At 36.1% G+C, this 16,762-nt stretch overlaps 1 protein-coding gene across 3 annotated transcripts in view; it reads left to right on the top strand.

The window, feature by feature from the left end:
- Positions 1–16,762, top strand: part of SMAP1 (small ArfGAP 1) — a 163,191-nt gene that overhangs the window by 127,756 nt on the left and 18,673 nt on the right. For all 3 annotated transcript variants that reach the window (XM_078055152.1, XM_036067168.2, XM_078055151.1), the window contains one exon: positions 11,863–11,953. In XM_078055152.1, coding sequence (XP_077911278.1) covers positions 11,863–11,953 — 91 coding nt within the window. The remainder of the gene's footprint in view (positions 1–11,862; positions 11,954–16,762) is intronic.

The following is a 16,762-nucleotide window of genomic DNA, read 5'->3' as shown; positions in this document are numbered from 1 at the left end:
CTCTCTTTTCCCCACCTTAGGTGGAACAGGATGGCTGGAGGGGGGCTGAAATTGAGTATTTCTCTCCCCGGTAAACTAGGTTCTGCTAAAACTCCAATAGGAATGCTGTTGAATGTAAAACTCACAGAAATGTGAGGGCCCCCATGTGACAGGATCCTTCTGCAGTTTTTGACGCTCAGGTTGAGAGTCTTCTCAGCACTTTTTCAGTTACATACAGTTCAGGTTTCTACCCTGTGCTGGGTTTTTTCTCCAATAAATTGAAATTCTATTTTCCTTTTTTTTCTCCAGTTTTGGGGGCTGCTGTTTGCCCTGCGACCTCACTTCTCTGTTGAATTTAAGAGGAGTTGTTAATTTTTCAGTTTGTTCAACTCTTACTTGTTAGGATGAAGTAGTGACTTTCAAGCTGCTTATCTGCCAGACCAGAGACTGGAAGTGTTGTTTTATTTATCTTAATTATTATTTTAATAGTCATAATGTCAATATGACAGTTATTATTTTACTAATCAAAAACTGAGGCTCAGAGAAAGGGCCAGGCTGCATAATCTGTAGGGCCTTATTAAAAAAACAAGAAAAAAGCACGATTAAATGTACTAAAATATAAAAGCTTTTTTTTCTTTCTTGTACATTCTCTCAACTGTCAAGGTGTCTTTTATTTGCTACTTAATGTTGTTCTAAGTACATGAGTTTGAGCCCACATTGGGGGTAGAGTTTACCTTAAAAAAATAAGAAATAAAGCAGTGTTGTTCTAAGTAAATAAAAATTTAAAAATTTACATCAACATAAATTTTATCATTCATCTTTATATTGTAACACAAGTTTTAACTGCAATCATAAGAGCATTTAATTCGTATGTGGAATCAACAAAGTTACACACTTTGTATTTCTAAGCTTGTACATGCATGGATATTTTGTTCTTACCAGAATAATGGGAATACTGCACAAAACTATACTCTTTTTATTTCACTTATTAATATGCACATATTCCATCAATATTCTTTGTTTTTGATTAACTGATGAATAAGGAAGGACTGAAAGGAGAGGTACTATCCATTGTACTATCCTTCTCTCTCCTGTCATCATTTTCACTGTAAATGGGTTGGCTGATACAGGGAAGTGACAGGAGTAAGAAAGGATTAGGAGTTTTTGGTCTTTCTTGTTTCTTAGGATACTACTACCTTTTTCTGCTTTTAAGTTCTGATTGAAAGAGAAAGCATGGCCTCTTAAGGCTGTTGATATTCTGCTTACTGTGTTGTAGAACTAATATGCTTACATTGTGCCCACTTGGGTTCTTACACAGGAATTCTGTGCTCATGGAACATCATGACCACTGTAACCAAATGGGCAACAAGGGCATATATTGCACATATCTTCTGTGCTTATGAAGCTTAGGTTTCATTGTCTCATTGGATTTACAAAATCAAGTTCAAAGATAAAATGAAGAAGTTCAGGATGCAATAGCTATTAAACCTTTTGTGGGATTCTGTGGGACTGCACAGGTTACACCCACGAAGCTGACCCTGCTCAGAGATACTCTGTCTTGTTCAAAGCCACACAGCTGGGAAGTGTCCAAGCTAGGTTTAAACTTAGGTGTTTGGCTAATGTTTTCCTTCCTTCCTTCCTTCCTTCCTTCCTTCCTTCCTTCCTCCCTCCCTCCCCCCCTCCCTCCCTTCCTTCCTTCCTTCCTTCCTTCTTCTTTCTTTCTCTTTCTTTCTCTCTCTCTCTCTCTTTCTTTTTATATTTGTTATTATTATTATTATTTTTACAAATTCTTCTGTTGAGGGCTGACTTTCAGTGGATTGCTGCAAGGAGCTTCTCAGCCGAATACAAAACCTTGACCCAGAAGCAGGTCATCCATGAATAGTTTAGTTCCAGGTTCCCCATGAACTTGTGTTGTGTGATGGGCAAGGGGGTGGCCCCTTTCCAGCTGCACCCCATTTATATTTTTTCTTTCAGTTATAGTTTGCTATTAAGTAGTAATTATAAAAAAACTTTTTCTTTCTCTGTAAACCTTCAGACTACTGTGTAAAGCAAGAATAAAATAGTAAGATGAATGTTAAAGACATAGGTATAGATACGCCTATTCCTTGTATTGGAATTACTGACTTTTTTCCCAGTCTTGCTGATTCACTGCTGAGAGGCTGACTATAGACATTTGGATGCAATCCACAGTCTTACAGAACTTGGAAAGATCATTCTGCCCTCAAGGAGTTTACCACTGCTCGAAGGAGATGAACCCCTTTACACCTGAGTCCAGCAGTACTGTAGCTGATTCCTATCTTCAGGCAAAAGCTCTAAGTATAATTGTGATGAGTATTTCAAACTGGATACTTTTAAGAGTGAAACCAGGCACTATTAACAGTTAAGTTGGAATCATAGGCATTAGCTGCAGGTGTCCTGAGCAAACTGGGACATATAGTCACCTACCTTATAAGGCATCATTCAGACACATGCTGAGCCTAGCATGACATTCCTTTGAGCGTCCAGAAGACTTCCTTTGTTTGTTTGTTTTAACACCATCATTGCACTAATCTACTCTGAACCACTGTTATGATTATGTCTGTTTGCTTGACTCAAATATATGCTTCTGAAGATTAGGAACTAAGTCTTATTCATCTTTGTATCCCTAGTGCCTTTATAGGACCTGGCATATAACTGTAAAGGCTGCCACCACACTCCCCACTGACTGCCATTTATGAAGTGCCTGTTATGTGTCCCCCCACTATGAAAGGGACTCTAGATATTATTTTACTTAATCCTCACAAAAATTCTGCAAAGTAACTATTATTTTACCAAAGTAGGCATTTGATGTTTGTGTTACATAATGGGAAACCTTGCAGACCTGATGTATAAAGCACTATAGGTCATTCTTTGAGAAACTGTACAAACTGAGACAGGAGCTAGAAGATTAGAGATAGGCAAATGTCCAGATTCTTAGAAGGAAAATGTTTGTATCATTGAGCTTGACGTGAATTCTGTGCAAAATTCAAATGGGACTTTTTTTTAATGGCCTACTTCTTTTCTCAAAATGTTAACAGCAGTCACTAGGTGCTTATATGGGTTCCCTGGGAACAGCTCCTGTCAGACTAAGCTTATTGTTTGAGATTCTTGGATATCTTTCTGGTCAAGATGTAGACAGGTAGGCCTGATGTGCAGATTGTAGATAGACTGTGAACTAGATGGACAGCTCTACCAGAGAAATCCAGTTAATAGAATTGATGTTAGTACCAAGGGAGTTTGCTACATTCTTCAGGGCTCAATCCTGGACTTTGTTCTTTTCAGCATTTTTATTAACTGAGTACATCAATGTCATATTGTTCAAATTTTCAAATAACCAACGAAGATTAGTTAAGACATTGCATGACAGAACAATTCCTCAAAAAATCTTAAACACAAAAATTCCAACAAATTGGACAAAAGTAAAATTCCAAAATAAGTGCATCCAAACCTCAATTGCCCTAAATATAATATTACGAAGGAAAATGTCAGGGAATTTTAGATGAATGAGGGCTTGATGTGAATTAGTGGTCTGCTATGGCTGCTGAGAGGGTCAGGGCTCTACTTAATCATTTCTCACTTGTTTTCTGCATGGCTCTGTCATGGAGTATAGGGTTAAGTGAGTAGATGGTACAGGCTGCCTGAAGAGGAAACTTTCTAATATTTAGCATTGTCCAAATATGGAATATGCTGTATCACCATAACCAGTGATTCCATAATACTGGAAAATTTTCTTACAGAGAGACTGGCCATGTAAGAGATGTTACAGCGGTGTTTTATGCATCACATAATGAATTGAGTAAATGTCTTCTAAGGCTCCTTCCTGTTCTGAAATTTATATAAGTCTCATATTTCTCCAGCCCAGTGAAATATTGTTTGGGATTGTAATGTTCCTAGGCCATATAAAGAGCCATTTACTGAAAGATGTCCATATGGTTGGGGAAATAAAATGTAGATTACAGTTCTAAATTGAACCCTAAAAATACAACTTATTAAAGAATATTAAATTCAAAAAACAGTACACTATGTATTGATAAGTTTAATGTGAAAAAAGATTTATAAGTACATTATAAAGAATGGTAAAGAAGAAAAAAGGAAACTTTAACAAGATTCAGAGTAAGTAAACAAAATAAGATGTTGGAAATAAGTTAGTGCAAGATTATTTCTTACATAAAATAGTTTTAAACAAGGTTGTATATAATTTGGTTGTGACAGTATACACATACAAACACATATGTAGTAATTACAACAATCAATATATCCTCGGAATTAAGACAGTGAATTTTATTAATGTATTGGTTTTAGACTATTGAGACTACTGGGTAAACAATAAAGATGATTCAGGCTTTGCAGTTTTTCTACTTTATAGTAGAATGTATGATGAAGTACAACCCAATAGCCTTTGAGTAATTCGTCATCTATAAATTTTTACTAAAAAATTCTGTAAAGGTGGAATCCTAGTATAAAGATTTCAACATGTATCCAGATGAAAGTAGTATTCTGGTAATTGTGTTATTGAGTGGCTTGTTAGAAGAAATCTAACAACTTGTTAGATTTCAAGTTGTAATGATGAAGGAGTAAATTAATGTTAATCCTCCTGTACAGCGAAGTGTTGTGTCTCCACTCTTGGCCTGAAGCAATAAAGAATTAGAGATTGGTGCCCAAAGCGAAAGCAGAAAACAGTTTTATTAAAGCAACAGTACACTCTCTAGGGGAGAGTGGGCAGGTTCTGCAAGGTGGAACCGGCCACTAGGTTGTTTTTGTTTTGTTTTTGTTTTTTAAATATTTTATTTATTTATTTGACAGAGAGAGAGACAGACAGCGAGAGAGGGAACACAAGCAGGGGGAGTGGGAGAGGGAGAAGCAGGCTTCCCACTGAGCAGGGAGCCCGATGCGGGGCTCGATCCCAGGACCCTGGGATCATGACCTGAGCCGAAGGCAGACGCTTAACCGACTGAGCCACCCAGGTGTCCCCTAGGTTGTTTTGGGGTTGGATATATATTGGGTTTTTCTGGACTGGGAAGACCTGTCACTTGCAGTGGGGTGGTGTTGAGGGCTCCTTGACTGACAGCTTAAGATTATGTAACCACTTTCCTACTATGCATGCCCATTTCCATAATGTATCTGAAAAGCTGAAAAGGGTTTTTAACTGCAAAACAGATGTATGTAAATGGCTGTATAGCTAAAGGTCAAGCTGGGGACACCTTTTGCCTGGGCTATGTGTGCACCTTTTTAGGGACAGTTTCTCTAGGCTGTTAACATCCTGTTGCGAGGGGAACAAAACCCGGTTTTCTTTATCGTAAGGGTGTTTCTTGGTGTGTTCCTTCCACTGCTCATTATCTAGTTTCTTCTTCACACTCCTAAAGCATTGCTCTGATCATGTCACAAGACAACACACCCCTATGCTTACAATGGTAGTGATCATTTTCTTTCTCAGTACAGTTCATATGCATGCATAACACACTTCCCTGGGAGTAATGTCTTTGCTTTGGCTACCGTCTTTGAAAATTGGTGCCCTATCTAACTACTAGCTCTAGTTGGTTATTCACATCCTTCTACAGAGTGGCCCTAGCTTAGTTTTTCAAATTTATCTGTTATTGTTCCTATATACTTAGACCCATAGGTTGGTCATATATATCCACTCTTTCTTGCTTTCCCGTACTCCGTTTTCTTACTTGGTACTTTTAAAACCAACTCCTACCTTTTGGACTCCTTCCTACCTTTCCTACAGACTTCAAGTAAATATTATTGTCTTTTTAAAGTCCTAATCATCCAGTGACCACCATCATGGGTATAAGTTGCATCTCACACCTTTCATATGGTCTTTATACTCTACCTTGTGTGCAATTATTTGTGTACTTGCCTTGTCCCATCTATCAGATTGTGGTTCCTTTTTTGCAGCTTCTCTTTGTGTCATTGGAAAAATAGTATCCATGTAAGCATTGGGTAATTTTGAATCTAATTTGTGATAAATAAGAATTGTTAAGGAAAAGGCATCATGATGCTGGGAAAGGAGCCCTATCAGGAGAATAGCTTCTTTAGCCACTTTTACGGAGTCTTTGGACAAATCATATCACTCTAATATCCTTAATTTTAAAATGAGAGAGTTGAACATATATTTTATATCCCTTCTGGTTGTATGATTCTATAAATGTTAAAGGAAACTGATTATACATAAACTAGTTAAGGCCTATTTGAGATGTAGTCATTTTTTGTTTTAAGATTTTATTTATTTATTTGAGAGAGCGAGTGTGTGAGTAGGAGGAGGAGCAGAGGGAAAGTGAGCCCTGCTGAGCAGAGAGCCACACAAGGGACTCGGGGCTCAGTCTCCCAACCCTGAGATCATGACCTGAACTGAAATCAAGAGTCGGATGCTTAACCAACTGAACCACCCAGGTGCCCTGAATTGTAGTCAGTTTTAAAAAAAAGTTTTTAATTACCTCTAGCACTTAGAAAATTGTATAGCTTCCCTATTCTTACGTATTAATGCTATTATCTACATTAATTGGTCAGCTTAAGCATAGTGAATCACGTTTTAGGGGAGAGGGTGTTATTTCTATTATTTAAAAGGTTGGTAAATGTAGGAGTTGGAAACGAAGTAGGGTTTTTATTCATTTATAATCTGTGGATAATAATTTGAATGAGACATCTGCTCAATATGTGTCTGAGGAACTTATAAAATTTCTTAATCTAAGTAGACCTGTAGTATTCTTGCTTGTTAGAAAATTGTGTCTAATAAATTATAAATTGCTTAATTCTGTTCATTGACAGTTGACTGCATTCCTCACTTATTAAAAGGCAAATTGCATAATGTTTTTAGTAGCAGGAGAATTTAAAGTGGAATGATTCTACACATACTGATTATGACATATCTAAGCTAAATGTGAGATGTCAAAGCGGTGACAGTTACATGAGGGAAAATGTGGTTGGCAAGGTCTTGATTTACTGTTATCACACTTTATTATATCCTTGCCCCCAAATCCTAAGAAGATGATAGCATTTTTATTCCAAAATCTTCTAAAATTCAGCTTTAAGAAATTACATAATTTATATGAGAGCTACATTTCAGATATCTTTAATAATTTTATCTTGTTATTCTTTACAAAGCTCAACAGAATTGGTATGCTGTAGAACAAAAGGACAAATAATAGTTTGTGTTTTAATACTTTGATTTAAGGCTTATTATCTTTATATCCTGAAAATATTTGACAAATAGTACTTAGTAAGTGTTATATCTAAGTCTGGTAGAAATCAGATATGTTCTTTTTCTTTTTTTTACATTTTTTGAAATTTTATTATGTTACGTTAATCACCATATATTACATCATTAGTTTTTGATGTAGTGTTCCATGATATGTTCTTAAAGATTTTTTCCTTTTAGAAGAGATTGTCAGGAAGGCATAATGTATTACACATCTGTTTGTTAATCAAAATGTCTAACTGGAATATATTTTGGGAGTCCACATATAGTTCTTCTCTAACATGAATCTGATGAGATGTATATACATATATATACATATGTCATATATTTTTTTAATATAAATAAAGAGTAAAAAATATGTTTTGCTACAGAAACCACTTAGACTTCGGAGTGGCCATGAAAGGTGTTTTCAGGATAAACACAGGGTACTTCTGCTTCCTTCTTGATAAATCCAGGCTATTTAAAAGCTGTCACATTGCCCTGTTGCCATGGATATTGTAATGAGGGAGAAGGAAAAAACTATTCCTAACTTCCTGTCTTATTTCTTAAGATTTGATTTTGATAATTTTAAATGTTTCATTTTTGAAATGCTAGATTATGCTTTGTGGTGAAGAAAGGAGATTTATTATTTTGACACTGTCTTTCTAGTCCAGTGTCTGAGGCCTTCTGTAATCGTCCTCTTCAGTCAAACACTGAGTGTCTTGCCAGCTTGTAGAATCTGGCAGTGTCAACATAGCAGCGGACAGGATCTCAAAGCCGCTTTGAAATAGGCTTTGCCTCTCAATTTATTGGTGATGGCATTGGGCTTAGATGTATATCATCATGGAATAAAATGCAATACCTAGATGTTTTTAGTTTGTGTTTTTTTTAAAAACTACTGAATCTTTCTTTGTTTTAGAGGGCTGTATTAATTTAGAGGATTTTTTTAGAGTTTCTTCCAAATTCTCATAATGGCACTATATAAGCAAAGATTTTTTTATCCCTCAAGTCTATATTTCTTAGATATTATAATCATCTAAGACTAGGAAGATAAATGCTTTATTTCTGTCATTTTACACAAAGATCTGTAAGAATAAATTATAAGTGTAAATGAATTAATTTTTAGTTATTAGAAAGTCACTCACAAAAATTGAATAGAAAATTAATATCTTTTTATGTATATTTAAGTTCTGAAAGATTAAATATTATTCTGGCTAGAATTTCAAGATTTCTTGGGGTGCGTGGGTGGCTCAGTCTGTTAAGCATCTGCCTTTGGCTCAGGTCATGATCCCAGAGTCCCAGATCGAGCCCCGCATCGGGCTCCCTGCTCCGCGGGAAGCCTGCTTCTCCCTCTCCCACTCCCCCTGCTTGTGTTCCCTCTCTCACTGTGTCTCTCTCTGTCAAATAAATAAATAAAATCTTAAAAAAAAAAAAGATTTCTTACCTATATAGTTTGTTGCTTTGGTGTATCTGTCCTTGAATTTTCTCTTTAATAGATTTCAAAATAAAAATAATGAGGTTCATTTCTTAAGTTTACACTTATGAACAGTATCATCTGAATTCAGTCTTTGTAGTTCTCACTAATGTATTTAAGGTAGTACTTGGATTACTATGAATATATAAAAGAGTGATCTCTAAAATTATCTCTGCCACATATCAGTGTGTTTGTGATACTGCCTCAGCAAGATTTGAAGATGAAGAGATATAAGGTAGTTTTTAAAGTGATCGACTCTTTTGCCTTTTTAATTTGTGAGACAACTGATGAAATGCCAACTCTAAGATAATAATTCATGTCTGAATTGTTGAAATCCATCTGGAATAGCCACCTCTTTTTGGAGTAGTTTGTAAGGTTTAGGGCATAGATGTTCTTCACTTATATAGGTTGATCCACTATAAGGAGCCAAGGAGCAGTCTGTATTCAGAGCAGTGTTTCTCAACCCATGAGGCTGGTAAGAAATATGGGTTATATTATGATCCAGCCTGCATATGCTCGCATGTGTGCACAAATATGCAAAACAGTTCATGAATACTTTGTACAGTGCACTGTTTTCTATTTCATTTTTTTTTAATGCCAATTCTAATTGTTATCCAAAAATAAGATTTCAAAACTGAGTATTGGGCCATGTCTGCAGTTTGATAAACTATGTTTAGGATATGCCCCTTATTCTTAAGTTTTTCTTTACCTTGCTCTGCTTATACACATGTTCTATATTATATAGTTTTCTATGGAGATTGTTGATAAACACCTATTTAAACTATGATGCAATTGCAATCTAAAGAAGAGAAACTCTGGGAACCCATACAGATGTGTGACATCTGGAAGGAAAGATATTTTCTAGACTGTTTGCAGTAGTTCTGAGGATGGGAGTCAGAATTTCCAGAGGATCTCTTGTTTGTTTGATTTGGCTTTTTCTTTCCTTTCCAAACAATGGGTAATTTCATACTCAGCAATATTTTAAAAGGTAGTTCTAATTTAGTGGGAAAATAACTCATAAACCAGAATTTGAATTTTTAAAAAGAAGTCATTTTGGCCTGAAGATTATTAGAATGCAGAAAGTAAATAGGAAGGAATTCCTTACAGTTTTATTCCATGCTTCTTTTGCAAGGAAGAAGTTTCAGTAAAATATATCAAAGAAAGAATTTTAAATTGGGGGACAGAAAATAAGCTTTAGTCACTCTTTCTCTATTTAGCATATGATATCTGAGCCTCAATTTGCAAAGTGAATGAGTTTGGCCAGATTATTTAAGTTTATTTTCAACTTTAAGACTTTCTGATTTTAGGTTAAATCAGGGATTAGATTTTTAAGTGCCTTCTAGGCATAAGACACTTATATGGTAAAATTTAGAATATTACAGACAGGGGTATGAATTAAGATCAATGAGGATCTGTTTGAGGAAGCTGCTAGAATCCTGCTCAGATGTTATTTGAAGTTTGTGTGCTTTATGGCCACTTAATCCTCAGGTTCTCTTGCAGAGTTGAGTGCTTATACACTCAATACAGATTGTCCAGGAAAGAAGGAAGGATGGAAGTTCTAGCATTTTAAGTATTTAGTTGGAATTGACTCCGTGGTTACTATAAACTGTGCTTTCTTTGAAATTATTTTGCTATAAACAAAGTAAGTCTTACCTCTATTGGAGGTGAAAAATAGAAGAAAATGTGAAATGGATTATGTTAAACTTCTGAGAATTGTGTATTGTTATAGGCTGATAATTCTGTATTTGAGAAGGTTATTAAAGAATTGATATCTGTGATGGTAGGTTAATTAAATAAATAACATAAACAATTTTGAAGGAGATAGTTGTGACTAAAAACAAGTTAAGAGTAGATATATGTTCTTAGAAATTATATATCTGTATAGCTAACAAAAATGTACTCCTACAACCAACTAAGTTACGAACTTTTTAGGTAGTTTAGAAGTTGTAGAAGAAATGATCTTGTAGGAATGGTTTGAGAAATGAATGTGAGTGAATGAATGTTTTATTTTCTTGGTCTAAGAGAGGTAGGCTATATATTTAATGGAATGTTAGTCAGCTATAAGATAGAATGAAATCTTGCCATTTGTGACAACTTGGATGAACCTTGAGGGCATTATGCCAAGAGTAATAAGTCAGACAGAGAAAGGCAACTGCCATATGATCTCACTTATATGTAGAATCTAAAAAAGAACTCCAAACAAACAAAAACAAATGAAAAAAACAAGTTCATGGATACAGAGAACAGATGGGTGGTTGTCAGAGGCAGGGGTGAGAGGTGGGCAAATGGGTGAAGGGGATTGAAAGGTACAAATTTACAGTTATAGAATAAATAAGTCCTAGGGGTATAATGTACAGCATGGTAGCTATAGTTAATAATACTGTCTTGTATATTTAAAATTTACTAAGAGTAGGTCTTAAAAGTTTTCACCATTAGAAGAAAAATACCGTAACTATGTGGTGATGTTAACTACACTTACTGGGTGGTGATGATTTTACAATGTATACAAATATGGAATCATTATGTCATGCACGTGAAGCTAATATAATATTATATGCCAATTATATCTACGTTAAAAAAGTGAAAAGAGAGGTAGGCTTTCAAGTTGATAGTCCAGTGGATGTGCTTCTTTTCATCCTGTCCTACAGAACATTTCTGTGTAAGTGAGAAAGAGAAAGTTTAGAATGTATAACGGTGACAGGTTTCTGAGAACTAAAAGAACATTACATTTAAAAATGTAACTGATCGTGTAGACTCAGGAGGAAAACCTATCAGGTAACATTTCATTAGGCTCTTCTTGGTGCACAGGTGTCTCCCATGCCAGCAGTGTGGATGAGGGGAGTAACAGCATGCTCATGAAAATCTGAGGCCTCCCCGGCCTCTAGTTAAGAGCACATTAACAGTAGCTAGCAAATAATATGAAATGGAGTTCTTTTAAAAGTGTAATTTCATATAAAGGATTTAAATGATTAAGAACAATTACATTAAGTGTGTATATTTACTATTTTGGGATCCTGATACGTAAGGTTTGTCATTTCAAGTTCAGTGATCATGCTTACTTGTTTTTTATACAATAATAAATTTTTTGGGCTTCATTACACTATGCTTCATACACTTCATTATGCTATATCAAAATATGCATAATTAATTGGGGCTTAAAAGGCTTATTCAATTTATTTAAGAAAAATTAATAAAACTGATTATTTCCTTAAAGCTGCAGAAGAAAGAAGATCAGCAGTTGGAGCCCAAAAAAAGTACCAGCCCTAAAAAAGCTGCAGAGCCCACTGTTGATCTTTTAGGACTTGGTAAGTAACAAAAAATATAAGTCACCTTAAGAGTTATACAGTAATTGAAATCTTTACTTGAAATGAATATAATGGCTTTATCATCAGTATGCCAAAAGATACCTGTTAACTGAATTTGAAAATGGTATGATGAGTATGCTCAGTTCCCACAAAAAGGGAAGTCTTTAATAAGAGAGCTAGTGTCTGTCAGCACTGTCTCCCCCGAAATACAAGTAATGAGTTCCTTGGGGGAAAGAAGAGATATCAAAGTAATCTTCAGAGGCGTAGTAGATGACATTTCAACATTTAAAATAAAGAGTAGATTTCTTTTTCTCTTCTCTCCCTCCCTCCCTCTTACCCCTTCTCTTTATTTATTTTTGTTGGGGGGATTCCCTTAGCAAAATAATTATGGGGTAGCCTTATTGTAATATGTGCTGGTTTAAAACAAAATTTAATTTTGGTTAACTGAAGCAATGTGCTTTACACCTAGATCTAGTGGCTAAATTCATTTCATTTATTTGATGACAATAAGAAGTGCTCATTTTAATTTAATGTCGTATTTATTCTTATGGCTGACAGATATATGTTGTCTGCCTGGTAAGTAAACAGGCTTCCATTCAAGGAATGTTTATATGTGCTTTTCTACAAATACTGTCAGCTCTTTTTAGATCTTTCTTCTCTTCCTACAAAAATAGCTTTAAATAAATGGTTATTTTTAGTAATATCTGAGCCTTCAGCAGTAATTAATGTAAACTTTTTTTTAGTTTGGAGAAGGATTAACAAAGGAAAAAATGAAAGATACTTGAAGTTGAACTTCATATACTGCTTTTCTAAAAATTGATCTTTGTTCTTATTGAGTATATATTGTTTTCTGTTTTAAGAATTATAGTTGAGTGCTTTATTCATTTCTTAGGAAACTGGTATATCACGGAAATATATCCCTGTAGGTAAAAATTTTCTGTGGTGGTGAAAATAAGTAGTATATATAACTGTAATTTTGAAAGTACAGCTTTAGTCCAGGGGCTCTGAAATAATTACGTTGAATTCTAGTGCATATAGTTTCTGTATTTTCTTTTCTGTAAATGAGAGAAAAGAAAAAAAAGACTTATTACTAAAATCTTACTAAAACTATATGAATGTTTATCTTCACTGTACCATTTCCTTTGCAGTCTAAGTGTCTGGTTTATTACTTTATAACTTAGAAATGTAAAATATAAACTAGACCTGACTCTTATCATACAGATTCATTCATTGATTTAACAAATACTGATTAAGTGTCTACCATGTTTTCAGGCACCATTGTAGGCACTAGGGAGATAGCTATGAATGGAAACAGATAGAAATATCTGACCTTTTGGAGCTTTCATTCTATCTGAGGAAACAGTAAATAACACTTAAGTAAGGTATATTATGGGTCATATACGGTAAGTGCTACAGATAAAGTAAAAATGAGTAGTTGTAATTTTAAATACGGCGGCCAGTGCATGGAAGGTGCTCACTGAGTATTGCTAGAGCAAAGACCTGATGAAGTTGTGGATGTCTGGATGTGTGGGGCAAGAACATTCTAACCAGAGAGAATAGCAAGTGCAGACGCTGTGCAGTAGCGGCTTACTTGATGTGTGCAAGAACCAGCAAGGATGACTGTGTAGCCAGAGTGGAATGATCTCTGGGGAAAGTCGTGACAGAGGAGGGGAGTGTGTGGCTTTTCCTCTGAGTGTCCTGGAAATACATTGGAGAGATTTGAACAAAAATGTCCATGAACTGACTTTCATTTTTAAAGAATTATTGTAGCTACTATGTTAAGAATAAATTATATAGCAGGGCAAGGCTGGAAGCAGGGAGACCAATAAGGAAACTGTTAGAATAATACAGGTGAGAGATGACGGTGGCTTAGAGTCAGTGGTGACGTTGGAAGGTAAAAGAAGTTATCAGGTTGTGGGTATGTTTAGAAGTTGGAGCCAATAGGATTTGCTGACCAACTGAAATTATAGAATGTTTATCTTTGGGAATGAACCTGTAGAACAGGCAAATCTGCTGATTTAGGACAAGAAAAATTGCTATAACAATGTCTTGACTAGCCAGTGTGATCTAGTAGACAAATGGGGTGGCTGGCCTTAAATACTCAACTCTTACTGCAGTAATGTTGTGTAGTAATAACCACCAGAGCTCAGCAGCTCACATCAGGACACATTTCTTGTTTCTGCTCTCAAGTCTGTGGGTCAACTAGGGCATCTTTGATAGAACTTCATTTGATGTGTTTCCTACCAACTGTTGCACTGTCACATATCATGTCTGTTTTTCAAGATCCTGTAAGTGTTTCCCTGTCCTCTGCCACCCACCGTCAAAGCCGGTACCACAGATTTTAGGATTTGGTGATGACAGCACCCCTCTTGTGGTATGACTTTCTGTGATAGTGCCCATGCCACATAGCAAACAACTCCCAAATCTCCTTGGCATGTATCAGTTAACATTTTTTTCTCTCACTCATGGTCTGTGTAGTATCTGTTCTTATCCGTTTAATATCTGATACGTTCTCTATCAGCTCTCTTTTTGACAGTGGGAGAGCTTCAGGGAACCATTTCTTTAGGGGAGAACCAAGGTCGATATAGGACAGGAAGGTGAAGAGAATATTTGAAGAACGTAAGGATATATAGGGGATTTTGCTTGTGACTGTCAGTTTTAGATCATATACTGGAAGAGTTCTAAAGGGGGCAGGGACAGGAGCTAAGGTGAGAAAGAGGGATATCTTGCTGATGAAGTTTTAGCAGCAGGGATTGGGGGTATCTTACCCAGAGTATGTACAACTCTTCACTCTTACTGATCTTAAATTCTTTTTAAAAATCTTTTCAGGCTTTTTTTTTTTTTTAAAGCTCTGTGAAGCATTACCTTTAATGAGTTTGTGAAGGTCTAGGAGACCACAGAGAATCAGAGGTCCCTTCCAGCTCAAAACAGTGATCCTAAATCAGAATTGATTATTGGTATCTACTTTGGGCCGCAGACTGTTTTTCTTTTGCCCAAGGTAAGCATACCACTCTCCCCTAAGGGGACTCTGGTTTTCCTCTGTAAATTGAAACATGGTACGGGGTAGGGAGCAGGTGCCCTGAAGTATGATTTATGGTCATGCAGAGATGACAGTATATCCCCATGTGAATGAGACTGGAACAGGCATTAACATAAAGCATTTGCAGAAAATACAGAGAAAACCCTCACCATTAGTTTAGTCACACGACCACAGAGGGGCCATGAATCCTAAAGTTTACTGTTTGTATTTGGGATCACTTTTAATCTCATAATAGGGTAATCATTAAGATATTTTAGTAATTTGATCTTCCCTTTAAATGGCACTTTGGTGAGTCCATGGTCTTTTTTTCAACCTACTGACTCAAGCTAAACCTATTTTCTTCAGCTCACCTTTCCTGATCTACTCCCTATCCCAAGGTCAAACATAAAATGCTCTGGATATGCTTTTTAGCAAGGGTCAGCAAGATTTTTATGAAAAGGGCCACATACTTTGGCTTTGCAAGGTACATGGTTTCTGCAACTACTTAACCCTCCCATTGTAATATGCAAGTAGCTATATGCACATACATAAGCAATTGAGCATGGCTGTGTTCCAGAAATATTTAAAAATAGGCAGTGGATTATAGTTTGCTGACCTCTGCCTTTTGTTCCCGATTGTACCTGCAAGAACTGCTTCATACATAGGTATTAATTAGAGTCTGAAGCCTGTACAAATACGACTTATTCAGTGTTTTGCTCTCTAATACCAGAAGTGGGGTCAGATACTTGGTTATTACCTGCCCTCTAATCTTGGAAATAACCTAATGTCTTAGGGTTCCTCTTCAGTAAGGGCCAGACTGAAAATCCCTGAATCAGACTCCAGACTCAGATACATCTTGACTTGAATGTGTACCTGCTATGTTAGAAGAGAATTGAAATCAGTTTGTAGGGCATGTTGGGGTGGTGTTCTTCATGGTCCCTACCTGTGTAGTTATTCTAGCACTGGGCATTATGCTGTTATGCTAGTCTCCAATTTTTGTTGATTGCTGCTTAGTTTTTACAGATAAAAACTGACAGACAGCTTAGCAATTGGTTAGGATAATCCTCCCAGACTAATACTTTCATCCAGTAGTGCTTTTTGCTTTTTCTTTTCTTTTCTTTTTTTTTTTTTTTTTTGTAGAAAACCCCATCTGAGAATGCTTCAGGGCTGAGCAAATGCTCTAAGCATAAGGCTTGAGAAGAATCATAAATTGCTGGTGTTAAACGTGACCTTACAGGTTGCAGTTCACTATGCCACCGAAGGTAGAAAGCTCTCCTGTGGGGTTTCTGTCTGCGGTCGTCCGTTCACTGCACGCACAGAGCAGCGCACCCTGGCCCCTTGCCAGGAGGCTTTGACCAGCAGTCCTGTCAGGGACAGAGGTGACTGGGGTGGACCGCAGAAGGTGTCTGAGAGGATCGGATCCTCAGTGCTCCAGAAGGCATCGTGCAAAGGATGGATATGATCTTGGTAATGAAAATCTAGCTCAGGGTGTATTCAACTGCTTAAATAAAATCATTCTTATGCTTACTCACTGTAATCTAGGGAAATTTCTGCCTAAACATTTCTTAAGTTCTACTTTAAATTATTTTAAATACCAAACTCTATAGAGGAGTAGGTAGAGGTTCCTTCAGTTTTTTCTTAATTCAAAAGCTCAAAGGAACATACAGCTTTGGGCAAGTTTTCAAGTTTTCTCATTCATGTTTGTGTTTCAGGAAATAAAAGCTTTAACTTACCACGATGGCCGAGTTCAAATGCATTGACAATGCTAGTTAAATGCAGTTAACAGTATA

Source organism: Halichoerus grypus, chromosome 9 (assembly GCF_964656455.1).
Source record: "Halichoerus grypus chromosome 9, mHalGry1.hap1.1, whole genome shotgun sequence".
NCBI lineage: Eukaryota > Metazoa > Chordata > Mammalia > Carnivora > Phocidae > Halichoerus > Halichoerus grypus.
This window is presented reverse-complemented; position numbering and strand designations above follow the sequence as displayed.